Source organism: Lepeophtheirus salmonis, chromosome 3 (genome assembly GCF_016086655.4).
Source record: "Lepeophtheirus salmonis chromosome 3, UVic_Lsal_1.4, whole genome shotgun sequence".
NCBI lineage: Eukaryota > Metazoa > Arthropoda > Copepoda > Siphonostomatoida > Caligidae > Lepeophtheirus > Lepeophtheirus salmonis.
Genome location: NC_052133.2, coordinates 14990021 through 15006102, shown reverse-complemented (window position 1 = coordinate 15006102; position 16082 = coordinate 14990021). Strand labels below are relative to the sequence as shown.

The window sequence follows — 16082 nt, the reverse complement described above, 5'->3', positions numbered from 1 at the left end:
ATCGTTATAAATTTAAAATTAAATTAAAATTTCAGAAAGACAAAAATCTAACTTTTTGGAACAAAATTCAAAAATCCACAGCTGTCTAAAAAAAGTAATTTTTTTATAGAAAAAATATCAAAAATCCACAGCTGTTCTTATAAACATCCATAAAAATCCTTGATGATCGAGATCCTAGAAGACTTTTAGAGTGATGAAGTTGTATGAACGTAGATGTAACAAGCCGCTCTCAAGTCATCTGTGCCTGGTAGTGCTGCATATTTAAACAAAACAAAAAATATTCAGAGATTCAAAAAATTGATCTATTTAGAAAATTAAATATAAAAGTTCACAAATCAAAATAAATTCTGAAATTTTTAAAATTTAATATCATATTAAAACCCGCTCTTTCCATACAAATTCTCGGATTTTGTTGGGATACCATTAGAGTCAAGGAGGTTGTAACAGGACAGGTACTGAGGTAATACCAGAGCCATATTATAGATTGTACAAAATATAGAATACCGTCCTCGCTCCATGAAATAGCCTAACGCTTTTAATCTTTAAAAAATTGTATATGTCATGACGGAGGGTTAAAAAAAAGTCAACAAAACGTGGTTGCTAAAGTAATATTACAGAAGTATTCATTGAAATAGCATAATCTATAAGATTTAAAAAAAAATTAGTGAATATGATACATGCACCTTGTTGATTCGGCCTATGCCACTTGGTTTTTAACACTACCAAGACTTTCAAGCCCTCGGTTTCTTGGATCTATGTGGTGCATTGGTGGGGTTTTTAAAGGATCCCAGGGGTACTCTCAAGTACCTCGCGCAACCAGAGGATTTGAAACTATTTTTTGATATTAGAGGGGTTCCTTGGAGGTATTTAATGCCATGGCAGAGGTTATTAAATATCCCACACTAACCCTGGTACGTCGGACGACCCAAGCGATTTTAACTAGTTTGTGTTGTTAGAGGGCGTCCTTGGATATATTGGATGAATTGGCGGTGGTTTTTCCCACACTACCCCCGGACACTGGCCAATCAGAGGGTAGAGAGTATTTAAGGATATTTTAAGAGGCCCTAAGCTATTTGTTCTTCTCCCCCTGTACTGCAATAATATTACTCACACTTGAAGGTACCCCCTTGGGGGATGGAACAAAAAAATATGTTTAAATATTTTTCATAAATAATATATAGTGAAATTAAAATGTGTTATTATTCATAATGAAGTTTGAACAAAATACGAGCAATTTTACTCCTTGGCAATTTTCTCCAGGGCAATTTTCCCCAGGACAGTTTTCCTAGTACCTTGATTAGTATATTTAAGTATTTCATTTTGATTTTAAGGACTCTATTTCACTGTATTTAAGGAGTTATATGAAAATACCTTCTTAGATATTTATTCAAGCATCATGTGCATACTCCTTCAAAAATCGATCCCCGAATTCATTTGTATAAAATAACTTAATAAAATTCCTTGTTTAGTCAATTTTTTGTCACAAATTTATGTGGAAATATTTATTAAAGATTCTATGTAAGACATAAGTTGATGCAATCAGTCTATGTATCTATTTTAATTGAAAAATTTTCTTCTTTGGGTAAAATTTTGATGATTTGGTGGAGATCCATATTATACCACGTGATGTATAAATAAAGAAGCAACAATAATGTATTGAAGAATAAAATTAATTGTCCAGACTGTCTAAATACCTGCCACTTAATTTTTCCTTAATTGTTATCAAACCCACCGATGAGGTTGGTCAATAGATCTGGTCCAACTTCAGATATTTGTAGAACTAATTATATGTTTCCTCGTAGGTAACCATGGGACGTTTTTCAATATGAACATAGCCAATAAATATACTTTGGATTGTAGAGCAATTTTTTGTCCAAAATGATCAAAAAAAAGAGCTTTAAAATTTTGAAAACTGAGCACCCAAAATATCAAAATTGAGTCAATTGTTTTTACAGAAAAATACCGTTTTATGAGCATAATTTAAAATAATCAGTGATGTTTTATATTCATCATAGCTTATTCATAAGTTTTGCTATATTGTATAGAAAAATCAAGATTTTAGAAATAATTTCCTCTGTTAATTCGTTTCTTCGATCAGTATTGGTAGTTTTAAACATACTTAAAGAACGTTCAAAGTTCATATTAGTAGTTGGAGTAAATTTGATGTTGATGTTATCTTCCGGAGTCTTGTTAGATGAAGGAATCTCATCATCCCCTCGACTGACTATTAGCTCAACCTTTTACATAAATAAATCAAGATTTTGCAATTTGAATATTTCTCTTATGGTGCAAGATTCAATGGGGAAAATTCAACTGTCAACTTTGAGCCAGATTTCTCCTTATTCTAATTGGCTTTTTATCGGAATCTGACTCACTCTCATGTTTGATCATGTAATGGGATGATATTTTTACCTCCAGAAAGATAACGTAATTAAGAAGTGTATTTGAAGGTGGATTTTCCTCCTAAGAATATCAAAAAAATCTTTTATATAATCTGACAAGAACCCAAATTTGTTCTATTTATTTCGTATCATTTTAGAAAAATTAGCAATTTTTCCGAAAAAGGTCAAAGTGAGCAATTTTTTGAGAGATTGCACACAACTCTTAATACTACTAATAAATAATGAACTCAGTAAAACTCAAATTAAAACAGATTAAAATAAAACTATAAAATATATTTTTCGTATATAATAAAGAATAAAACAAAAAAAAAAAGATGAGAAATTGAATAAAGGTGAGAGTAATTAATAATATGTAATTTGACAAGTCCACAATCTTTTTTTCAAATTAACAATCCATCAATGGATGAAAATGTTAACTAGGGATTAATTGAGAGCTTTGTTCTTTTTAAGATGGGAGTCTCGGCCCTTGTCAGGCCGCTAACGAAAGAAAAGTAATGTATATAATTTATAGATATTATCTATTTATATAATTAGGCAGGGCAGGTTTTAAGGGAGGATGCTGGATGCGCTGGATGAATGTTTTACTAAAAAACGACAATATTTGTTTCTCTATCTATAGAAAAAAATAAAGAAAAAAAATGTTCTGCCAAGTGGAAATATACTAAAAAAATTTCAAATTTTAAAAAAGTTGGAAAAAGAAGGGCCTTCCACATTAATCTTTGCTCCAGGCCCGCTCACTAGCCCTGCATCTAGGCATAATTATATATTTATAAATCTCCAAATAAACATATATCATGATGTATGAATGTACTGTAGAGTTTGACTATATTGAGTGATTATTATTTAAGTTCTAGAGCCCATACGTGTTGAGGCCACCCAGTTCTTCCTCCTCCACCTTTGACCATTTTGTTGGATCCTCGATTACTTGCCCCGCCGCTATTCAGTTCCTCTTCCTTATAAAGAAAAAAATATTTAATTATATATTTAAATTTATTGGGAGGGTTGATGACGAGTTCAAAACTAGGTTATTTCCGCTTTGTCACCCTTCAATTATGTAAAATAATAATGACAGAAAAAGTCAGGACCACACATTCGACGTGGTAGACACTTAGTGCATACATAAAGGCTTAGAATGAGTGTTTAAACTCGGTCCAAGACCGAATTTTTTCCCAGCCCGGTTTGCAAGGATTTTTTTTGGTCAATACAAAATATATAGAGTGGGACAGTTGTTCTTAAAGAGGTTGTTCTTGTATAAATTCACGTTAGTTTTTGTTGGAGGCTATGTTGAGCTATTTTTTCTCTTTTGTTTTTTCCTTGACTTTCAAGTATATATTAGGTCAAGTAAAAAGTTTAGAGTGTTTTTCGCTGGATGTCTTTTGCGAACTATATCTCACGATTAGTACATTTCATTAAAAAAAGCTTAAAATATGGTTAAAGGCCAAGTGTACACTTAAAACAATTTTATTCAAAATTTTGTGTTTGGTGACGTCAGTTGTGTGTGACAGCTTTCCAAAATGGAAATAAAAAAAGAGAAAATTCAATACATTCTTCTGTATTACTCGGTCAAAAGGCGAAGCAGATGACCAATTTTTTTTTGCTGTTAATGGACCCACTACGGTATCGTAGTCAACATCAAAGTGGTGGTTCCAACTATTCCTTTCTAGTAATATGGACATCGAAAATGTCGTTAAGATAGCATTTGAGTACTTATTCCATTGCCTTGGAACTGAAGATTAGCCAGAAGACTATTTGGAACCATCTCAATCGGATAATCCTATCTATGTTAATTTTGTTGTCAAGATAAAGCAAAAAAAGGTCAAAACTTTTTACTTCATTCATTCTATTAAGGCCTAACCTTACAAGCACAACAGTATACAGTGTATATTGTTGTTAGCTGTGGGTATTTATACTCCCCCTAATCAGTATTCTGAACGTTAATTGGTTGAATTAGAATTAGTTCTTTTTAAGCAGTAAACACTTCTCAACAATGATTGAATAATTATTCCATATTTGAGAAGAATTGGCCTAATTACTAAGTAATCCAGGAATCTTTTTGGGGGCTTCTTTTTGTATGAAAGGTTTCGTGATATATAATGCATCATAAAGTGAGGAAAACAACAGTTGATGTGAGCTTATGCGATATAAGCGCTCTCAGTCAATCTATACTTGTCTATGATCTGGACAAATATTTATATCCATACCCAAAATTCAGACTGTGGAACAAAACTCAAATCATAGATCAAACCTCAGAACGTGAACTCAAATTCAATTTTCTAATTAAAAAAACTAGCCCCGTAACTACCAGACTAAAATATTGTCAAATTTGACGAAAATACAACTCCTTTTTTTTTTGAAAAAATGAATAAATGTTGTCAAAATTGCTTGCTTTTTTTTTTGTCAAATTAAAAAAAAATAATAATAATATTCAAAGCTGTAATTTTTTTCTTTAAATCAGTCCTTTCTAAAAAAAAAAAAATGACACAGAACCGGATCAAAATTGATTTTTTTTCTTGATTGAATTTTACAGCGAGATCAAATAATGTACATTTTTGACCCAAAGGTCAATACTACATTGAAGTATTTGCTTTTACATAAAATTTGAGCTCAAAGGTATTGCATAATTTCATTTCCTATAAATGATTCATAATATATATTCCCTCACTCCCTCTTACTCTGAGGAAGAATGAACGGAATTTCCCAATTAGGAGCTTACATAAAACAGAGCCGTAATTAAAACGACATTCCCTTTCTAATGAAGTATTACTTCCGATGGAAGGAATCAGAGTACTGTACATACATATACATATATTGTCACAATGTACATACATAATCAATGTGCAAATTGTAGAAAAACCTCCATCTTGTTCCTTACCAATTCTCTCCTTTTCTGATCCTCTGACTTGTCATTCCATTTTTTATGAATATCCACCTTAAACCCCTCCAACAGGATATTATCCGAATTTTCAGAGTTGAGTAAGGTAATAAGATAATCTATATATGATGTAGCAAGTCTGAGTGTCTTAATTTTACTCAATTTCGTGTCGCAGGGTACGTTGGGTATGCAGTCACGAAGGGATGCAAAGGCATTGTTGATGGACTGAGTTCGTCGACGCTCCTTTTTGTTACTACCAGGTCCAAACACGGGGGATTTTCTCTTTGTAGAGATGAGGCCTGCCCCGCTTCCTGTTCCTCCTTGATTATGAGGTAACGTGGGAGTACGGGATTCTCCAAAGTAGTCATTGGGGGAAGAATAGAGGTGATTCTCATCCGAGTAATTGTTGTAGTCATACTGATTATTAGATTGCTGCTGTGGGGCTTGTGAATGATGCTGTATGTGATGATGAGAATTTTGGGATTGCATGTTTTGGGAGTAATCGTAGTATCCATTGTTGCTGTGAGAGTAATGTGCTTGTTGCTGTGCCTGACTTCCTTGATAGGAGTAAAAAGATGAAGAGGAATAAGAATGCGCTCCGGAGTCATCGTAGTAGGATGTGGAAGACGAGGAGGAGTAGTAATCCTCCTGCGGACTCTCATTCACGGACATATTCAAATTACTTTACTATTCTTCAAACTATATATAATAATTATGCACACTCAATCAAGTTGGAATAAGGAATTACTACTGAAGGGATTGAAGAAGTCTTTTTGATCACTACTCAAATAGAAACGAGGAAAAGAAGGAGGAGGAGAGAAGATCTAATCAAGTACAGTAAGCGTGTCGGCCATCATTCTACCCAGTACAGTAAATACTCTGTAGAGGAGAGTCATCGTTGACGACGTTCAAATAGGAGGAGTTTACTGTAGGTAGTATGGTGCTCATTTGTGACGGCGAAAGTTGAGATTATCTGCAAGTATTTCTACTGTATTACGTGTAATAAAAATTTGATATGAGTATACCAATCCGAAAGGTAACAATACATTAATATTTATATATAATATAATCCTTTGTAGAACTAGGAATTGGTCTTTATTCTTTGTAACTAAAGATTCTACGGAAACCGTCATTTGAATAGGCGACGTATACAAATTGTAACTTGTACTCAAAGTAGATTGTACATATTCCAATTCTAAAGAAATGAGAGGAAACATTTGATATTGGGTTAGATTCGAGTATTCAACTCGAAAAAAATAGACATTACTAAAGCCCAAAATTACCTGAAAATTACTTTAACTCTTGCCAAATATTTATATTGAGAACTTAACTTGACTTGAACTCAAATAATCGAGTAATGATTTATCATAATTTTTGTATCCCTACTCAAAAGGATAGTAAATACTTTTTTATTATAAGAAGGTTCGATATAATATTTCAAAGGAAAAACCACATTGCTTATGATGAGGAAACTCTTAAAAGCTCAAATTGCCAAATTCGAAATTTTTGACTCAAATCGGACTCTAGAATAACACATCAATTGGATTTCCATTAGATGTCCATTAACTTTGATAGAATAATCTTTCACCTTTCTAATGACAATTTCTGATTTATACATATTTTTAAGTTATAACTTGAATGGGCAATCGATAGAGTGCAAAACTCCACAGATGGTTATTTATCCTAAATGATATAGCATTTTTTCTCTATGTTAAAGTAAAAAATGTTCTATATTCAGGGGCGTCCGGAGGGGATGGGCTGGAGGGGTTAGCCAAATTAGCTTTTCAGTAGAAAATTTAATTTTTTGATTTTTTTCAAAAAAATTCAATATTTGAAAAAAATTTCAAAAAAAATTAATTGTATGTTAATAACTGTGGATTTTTTTCGAAAAAAAATAATTTTTGTGAATAACTGTTGATTTTTGAATTTTTTTTCCATAAAATTTTATTTTTTTGTAAATAGCAGTGGATTTTTGATTTTTTTCCCAAAAATTTAATTTTTTGTGAATAGCTGCGGATTTATTTTTCCAAAAAATTTTATTTTATTTTTTTGTAAATAGCAGTGGATTTTTGATTTTTTTCCATAAAAATTTATTTTTTTGTAAATAGCAGTGGATTTTTGATTTTTTCCCATAAAATTTTATTTTTTTGTAAATAGCAGTGGATTTTTGATTTTTTTCCAAAAAAATTAATTTTATGTGAATAGCTGCGGATTTATTTTTCCAAAAAATTTAATTTTTTGAAAAAAGCTGTGAATTTTTGAAATTTTTTCCAAAAAATTTAATTTTATTTAAGTAGCTGTGGATTTTTGAATTTTTGTGAACAGCTGCGGATTTTTGAATTTTTTTTCCAAAAAATTTAATTTTTTGAGAATAGTGGTGAATTTAAAAAAAATTTAATTTTATGCAAGCATTTGTTGGTTTTTGGAATTTTTGTGAAAAGCTGTGGATTTTTTTAATTTTACTTTTCGAAAAAGTTAAATATGAAATTTAATTTTTATAATTTTTTTCAAAAAAAATTAATTTTTAGATTTTTTTTAAATTACAAAAACCAATCCGCTCCCAAAAAAAAAAGTATTATCCTGTGGAGGCCCCTGATGTTTAACATGTTGATTTTAATGAAATTTAATACCTGTTACATTCCTACTTTAATATATGTTATATATAATGTCTACCACAAAGTGATTATTTTACATCTGTATCTCAGTTTGTTCAAAAGTGTTGGTCGATTATCCGTTTTTGACTTTTTGTGTGACTTTGAAATTTAATATTGACCTTGGATTTGTGGTTAAATGAAGCATCCTTATAACCCTACATAAAGATACTAATTTGAGCTCTTTACTTCAATAATTTTCAAAGTTATCTTCGAAAATTGTACTATTAACGTTTTGTACTATCTGGACATAATTAATTAATCTATCAATGGTTGATAATTCAAATAGCTGCGCTTGAGATGGGTTGATATGTACAAATGGAAATTTGTGCACATAGGAAATAATTTTGTATATATCTTTTGTGTACAAGTTTGTTAAAACTTGTATTAGATACAATTTGTTATGTCTCAGACACTCTATATAATGACAATATCAGTCATTTTAATTACCAGCTATTAGTTAATATTAACATCTCATTTCGATCTATTAAAATTATACATTTTTATTAAACATTGTGGGCATTTGAAATTAATGATGTGCCACAGAATTATTCTTTTGTAATTTTCATAAAAAAAATCAATTATTCCATTCTACAATATATCGACCCTCTGTGGACGACAATTCATAAGTAAGCCAGAATGATTTTTCTCAAAATAGTGTGTGGATTACCATTGTATTAGACGACAAATTATCATCTATTACTATCGACAAATTATTATTTCTTTGCCCTATGGGTGTGCCTCAAATTGCAAGTACCCAAAATTGATCGTCACATCAGGAATAAATTAAGTATTATTAATAAAATAACGTTTTTAGACTATAGCTGAATTCCTTAGGTATCTCAATCCCCCCACCAATTTGAATATAAAGCCTATAATTGACTCAAATATATACTCATATATTTGTTTATGTATATATGAAGAAAAAAAATAAATTAGTATTTTTCCATTTTGTCGATTTTTGTTTAAGATTGTTTTTAAGTTGACGCATCACATTTATTCAATTATTATATTGTCCATATCATGAGTACTTCAAATTCTTCATTTTTATGTTATGTTCGTATACTTTTTCTCTGTTTTCAGTAAAACAGTTATTTTGTTTTAACAAATTTAGAATCTCTTATTCAATTTTGTTATAATGTTAAGCCACAAGACCCAGGGGCGTCCGCCGGGGGTGGCCTGGAGGGCTGTACCTCCCCCCAAATATCCAAAATTTCAAACAATTTAATTCTTCAAAAATAAATCCAAAATTTACAATTTTTCAAATTTATTTCAAAAAATATACATTTTACTGAATAACAATGGATTTTTGAAAAAAAAATTAATATTTATAATGAAATTTTAGAAAGTATTTGCAAAAATTTAAGTATTTTTAGCAGTTCAGGATTTTTGAATCTTTTCCAAAAATAAAATTTTTTATGAATAGTTATGAATTTTTGATTTTTTTTTTTTTTAAATTAATATTTTGCAAATAGTCATGGATTTTTGGAAAAATTTCTCTAAAAAAATTAATATTTGAAATTTTGTTCCGAAAAATGTAATATTTGAATTTTTTTTCCAAAAATTGTAATACTTAACATCTGACTTTTCAATTTATTTTCCAAAAATTAAATATTTTGCTAACAGCTCTACACTTATGAAATTTTTTTTTGTAAAATACGTTGTATTTTTGAAACTTTTGTCGAATAAATTTAATATTTGAAATTTTTTTGGAACAGCGATGGATTTTTGGAAGAAAATAAAACAATTTTGATTTTTGAATTTTTTTCAAAAAAATTTACAAAATCCAAAAAACCCCTTTAAAAAAAAATATATATATATATACAATATTAATTATCCTGCGGACGCCCCTGAGATCTACTCTAGAGGAAGTCCTGGGGCAAATGCCTCCCTTAAGACCAGGCTTGGATAGACGCACTTTATTAAGAAAAATAATAGCAAGGAAGTTTTTTATATTGTAACTTAAAGCACCTAGTATAATTCCTTCAATTACATACTAATATATCCAAAGACAATTTCCAGACGTTTCCATTAATTAATTACGTAAACCATATAATTAGATTAATTGTGTATTGCTTTGTAATAAAATGTAAACAAAACGATATTATTATTATAAAAAGTATAATTTGATTAAATTAATACATAATAATAGTTTAATTACTACTTTGTTGGAATCTACAGGGTCGATAAGATAAATCCACACAGTTATCATCCTTATTAAAAAGTTAATTTATAACAATCAAAGTGTGATTTAGGTCTACGAAATCTTGTTCTCTCATATTCAAAAATATAAAATTAGTATAAACATGAAAAAAAATAAGCAACAAGATACAATGGTTGAATAAGCCCATGCGGATTACTGTCTTTGTGCAATCAAAAACATCCTTGGTTACCCCAATAAATTTTGCCGTAATCCTGGTGACTAAAAAACAAAATAAACTGACAAATAGAAGCAAAAACATTACTTCCGCTGAACTTCGTTGGTGGAGGTAACAAATAAAATTCAATGGAGGAAGGATAATTTTCTTCAGCGATGATATGAACTGAATCTCAGGGTGTACCGATGCAAAATACCACCGATTCCACCGATACTTATACAAACTTATTTATATAACGAGTATTAAGCAAAAAAAAAAAAAAAATTCTAATTTTAAAACTGTATTACTTCAAATGGTCGAACAATAAAAGAAGATGAGGATCATAGTATAGAATAGAGGTGGAATCGGGCTAGGCCCGAGCCTGAAATCCCATGGTTCGAACCTCATTTGCCAAGCCCGAAAAGCCCGTGACCAGAACCTGGAATACTTTTATTGAATAGATTATATATTATGGGCCACAAGTCGGTTCGAAACATGTCACCTCGTATCCTGAGGTGGCTCAAAGCCAAATATTTCCTAGCCCGATCCACATTTACAATAGAATAACTTAGGCTTAAGTCTAGGGGCTCTTACATGCCCGGATATAACTATTTTTTCTTCAATTTTTTTACATATAAGAAGTGCCATAAAAATATACCTTTATATAACAAAATTAAGGTCATAACATGTTCTTGTTCTGAAATCACAGTTATTATTGTTATTGTAATATGTAAAACACAAAAATGATCTTTAAAACCTTTTACAGATCCATGTTCAGCCTTTCAAGCCTTTAAAAAAAATTCACATTTGATTCAGAGGTATATTCGGCCGTGAAAGAACCATATTGATAGAAATAATATCATGTCTACTTTTATCTATTGACAGTGGAAAGATTATTCAATAATACGAGTAATACATATTAGCAAACCAGGAATAAATTGACTTCTGAGGACAGAGAGGAATTAACTTTTTTAAGTTTCTTTTTAAAATTATTCACAACTAATTATAATCATTATTATGATTGAAATACCTATTTTCTTGCCTATCCTTAATTAGTTGAAAGTTAAATATTACAAAATGCAAATCATTTTGTTATTTTTTAATGTAATTCCTTTGTAAATAATCCAGAATCCGAATCGTCAATAAAGATGCTATCGGAATAGACTTAAATTTAGGTATCGGTAGATCCCATGTTCAGAATGATTGCTAGTGAATAACAATCTCAAACGATGTACGATGAGATGTACAATTTATACATGGTCATTGTGAACATATATTTTATGTACAAGTTGCAACTTGTATGTTGTACCTATATTTTATTGGCAATTGCAGTATGTCTATGAATTTTTTTGCCTATCATATAGAAATACAAATTTATAACTACAGTTTTACTAAAATATCAATTAGTAATATGATGATAATGATACAGTATCGAATAAATTACTATCTAGGATTTCAATATTACAAAATATATATTTTTAATTCATTTTAAAAATTGTGAATAATAATTTGTCACTGATAGTTTGAGAGTACATTAGAGATAAATAGTAATTGGCGTTATTGACTTATTTGACATACTACCAGATGATTTCGGGCCTTTTTTTTGTTTCTCTTTGGAGAGCGGTTGGGAGATACATAAAGGTAACGAGTTGTTCTAAAAAGGAACTCATTCAAAGAATCAAGAACCAATAGAAATAGAAATAGCTGACAACAAAATATACTTTATATTTTTGTCTTTGTCTTTTTGATCTAGTATCTTGTGAAGGATTACTGTTGAAGATGATTAAATAAAATAAATGCTCTATTTATGTATTTAATTATCATTTTCTGCACTATTTCCTTGGATTTATCTAATCAACCCTCTATATTTAAAAGTACATACAATATATACTACTAGTTATGGCACGAGTCTCATTATTATGACACGAAGACAATATTCGTTCCTTCTCTAATTTATGTATGTTTGCATGTATAATACTGTATATAATATGTAATACTTTGCTTCGACTTAAACGATGATGTCAAGTCGAGAGCGTAATTAGGTGAATGTTCTTCTGTCTTGAAGGTTCATGACTTCTTTTCCTTTTTCTTTCTTTAAAAAATGTCATGTAATTTAATAAATTATCCAGTTCCCTCCTTTATTTTTGTGTGTAGTTTATATACTTTGAGTCTACACCCTACTAACTCCGTTTAGGACCCTTGTTAATAATCATTTTTATCTTCAGAAGAAACAGGAGCATCAATTATGGTGGAGCCATTCTCCGTAAATCAACTATGATTAATTGTCTCATACACTTTGTGGCGGAAGACTATATAGTCACATCCTTTTCAGTGATTCATTCACAGACCTTAAGTACCTAGGTAAATGAATTGGAGATTATAATATTTGGCTTACAAATCATACAACTCATTCAATAAGTATTGGTCCATTTGCTATTCATTCTTGGTTATTGATTATGATGAAAATCCTGTGTATTTTGGGTATGTTAAATACAAAAAAGAAACCGAAAATCAACATTTGATGCAATAAATGTAGCGAGTGTGCTATGGTTCTCATCCATTTCAACCAATTTCAGAATATCAAAAACGCCATGGATGAAGCAAGTTGACTCAAAAGATTGCCAGCATTTGATATAACAATTAAAGGACCATTAACAAAGTTATAAAATTGATCCTAATGTTGTATATTGTTTTGAACTTTGCAATTGAGAAATACTCAAATCTCAATATAACTTTGACATGCTAGTTGAGTAATATGCCAAAAAGTTAGCCAAATTGGGCGATCTACAGTAAGATGAATTTTAATTTTCAAAAAAGATATGAGTATTTTTTTTAATATATATATCTTGCACCTTCAATTTTGTGTTCTAAAAATTACTTTATCTGCAATCATGTCCCATGAGCCATTTTCCCTTCTGAAATCGTCATAGAAGTGAGGCAGAGCTTACGTCATAAGTATTATATTAGATAAGGTCAAGCCCTTCCCCTTTAAAAAAATATTATAAAGTCTCTAAACAGATAAAAGTACTCCAAAATGACATGATCAAACTAAAAAGCAAAGCTGTTATACTGATTATTTAATTATTGAAGACGGAACATATAAGTGTAAAGTAACCACGAGTGCATGTACTCATGAAAGACGATTATTATTATTGGGAATCCTATTAAAATTTAAAATTATAGTCATTGCCCCTTCCCCACAGACTAAAACGGTACACAGAGCCTCAAGGCCGTTACTAGGATGTTGGGTTACATTTTCTTAAAAAAATTGATAATTTTTACAAAATGTTTTATTTAAAGCAATATTTTTTAAATAACCTTTATTTTTTTTAAAGAAAAGACAATAAAAAATAAATCACAACAATGAATTATTTCAAATTGTGACCAAAAAATTAAAAATTTTACAATTGCATTTTTTTTTGTCAAAGGCCTATGGAGGCCGTATACTTGATTCCTACATTTGCAAAATTTCTAAAAGTTGATATCTGCACCTACATAACCGTCAAAGTATAAATATCTCTATATATATCATCGATACATTACTTAGTAGTTAATATTTCCTATATAAATAACAATCACCTATAAGCTTTGACATTCTCTGTCTAAAAATGGATATAATGAAGACATTAACTCTTAAATTATTGTGTTATAAACTTTCTATTTATTTCCTTCCTCCCAAAAAGTCGTAGGTACATAATATAACCCAATATATGTATAACAATGGGTTAAATCAATACAATTCCAGACATTCACAGTTAAACTACACATCCGCAAATGATTATAGGGTTGTGGATATTGATACATACATACTCATACGCTAACCCCAAACCCGAAATTATTTTGTAGATAATCATATATTATCGTCTGAGAGGCTAAATTATGATCTTTTTATTTTTCAACAAGAACAACAAAAAATAAAGTTTTTTATCTAGTCCTGCATTAAAAAAAAAACTTGATAGTGAGATAATTATGTTTAACTACAAATATGTACAATTTAGAAATAAGCTAATGATTTGGACGTTTAAGAACAAAATGTCTATCAATAATAGTCTTTAAAGTCTGCATACCGAACATTTATATATAGACTCATGTTTTCGTCCATGAGTTCTTAATGTTGCATTAAAATGTGCCTATCTTAATTACAAAATAAATGAGAGACTTGAGACGTAAAGTGTTTTAAATTGAATATCATTTCACTCCAAGCCTTCTCAAACTTTTGGGTGCTCCCCATACAAAAGACATCAAGTAACTTCAAGTAGGTTTCGACAAGGTTTTCAATACGTATCTACCATTTATTAAAAAAACAACTCGTTTTGCAAGAATGAGGCAAATCAAAAAGAAACTACATAGAGCTTTAATTTAGCGGTAGGACCTGGGATTTCCCGGAATAACTAGGTATCGACTAACAGACAAACCTTGCTTTAATAATATAGAAAATAACTTCCCAACAAATCCTCAGTGTTACTCCCTCTTAATCATTATCATTCTCACGCGTAGCTACTCAATACTTAGATCTTATCTCCTAATGAATGAAAGTATAATAATTATTATGATGGGATGATTAATGCTTATTGGTAGGGGGTTTTGAGCATGTTAAAAAAATAAAAACAAAAATCAACATGGTAAAGCTAACAATTTGAAGAATGCCGTTTCATTATATCAGCTGCAAGCAGCTGTGGCGAGGGGGAGAAGGAAATGAACAAGAATAAAGGCCATAATTACTCCGACGTTGGCCCTCAATTCTATTCTTAGTCCAACAAGGACCTACAATAAGAACTCAGCAGCAAATCCTCAAGGTCCTCGTCTTTTATACGCACACACAAATGGTCAATTCGGTTTTGTATATAATTGTAAATATGTTGTAGAAAAGGAAGTTCCCTCCTCAGGAATTAAATAAAAATGATAACAGCTTAGTAGAAGAAAAGACAGTTGTCCGACTCCAAAAAACGGATGAGCTAAAAAATAGTAACAATGTCATTTTAATCATGCTCGCTGCTTAACCTAATCTAAAGTGATATGATTTTTTTTTTGTGTAGGTACTTCCTCTACCTCTTTTGTAAGGATCTTGCTGTTCAAATGAGTCTCGATACGACACACAAATAAATAAACAGACAGACACACTTTGCTTTATTAATATAGATATAGTAAAATTATACATTAACAATTCGGTTTGTTAGTGTTTTTTCTGGCTCAGTCCCTTTATTTATTTGGATAGCGAATACCTCGTACACTTAATTTTCTAATTACTTTATTCAAGTGCTTGGCAAAATTATTTGCCTCCTTTTATACCACTATCTTACGCAAAAAAACAAACATATTTGTTAGTCTTATTTCTTTTTTTTTGATTACCTTTTTATATAAAAAACATTTTATATTTTATTAAATATTTAAAAGTTTGACAATATATACATAAATCTTTTTACAACAACCATTATCTTTTACACAAAATTCGACCAAAATTTCCGAATGATATTCAATTTCTTCCAAAAGGCACCATTGGAAAATTTCCACGAGGGGAGGTCCCTGTTTCACTTATAGTTTGGGATGCACTGTTTTGTTCGGTTAACATTACCAACCCCTAACATTACTCCACATTTTAAAGAACATTTACTACAAGTATTGCTCAGCTTACTACTATATAGACATGTTGAGGATAGGGCATGAGAGTGGTGCCATCTTGCGATAAAATGATACAACTCTTTATCATACCTTAGTTTAATGTGGAAAAATATCACTGTCTTGTAAGTTTATTTTTTAATGTACTTCAGCAGTAATGATTCGAACCATATTCTACTGTGTT

At 30.2% G+C, this 16082-nt stretch overlaps 1 protein-coding gene across 1 annotated transcript; it reads right to left on the bottom strand.

Moving 5' to 3' along the window:
• Window positions 1–2660: 2660 nt before the first annotated feature.
• Window positions 2661–6044, bottom strand: LOC121114076 (heart- and neural crest derivatives-expressed protein 2). Its single transcript, XM_040707912.2, has 2 exons — window positions 5275–6044; window positions 2661–3355 (listed from the first exon to the last, which is right to left on the bottom strand). The coding sequence occupies exons 1-2, from the start codon at window positions 5944–5946 to the stop codon at window positions 3242–3244; spliced, it is 786 nt and encodes a 261-aa protein (XP_040563846.1). The 5' UTR covers window positions 5947–6044; the 3' UTR covers window positions 2661–3241.
• Between the last annotated feature and the right edge of the window lie 10038 nt (window positions 6045–16082).

What these genes read in the sequence shown, in the direction of transcription:
- LOC121114076 (XM_040707912.2), bottom strand. Translation starts at nt 5,946, where the DNA reads ATGTCCGTGAATGAGAGTCCGCAGGAGGATTACTACTCCTCCTCGTCT. An exon ending in ATCAGAAAAGGAGAGAATTG is followed by an intron (nt 3,356 to 5,274) that starts GTAAGGAACAAG and finishes TTTCTTTATAAG; the next exon opens with GAAGAGGAACTGAATAGCGG.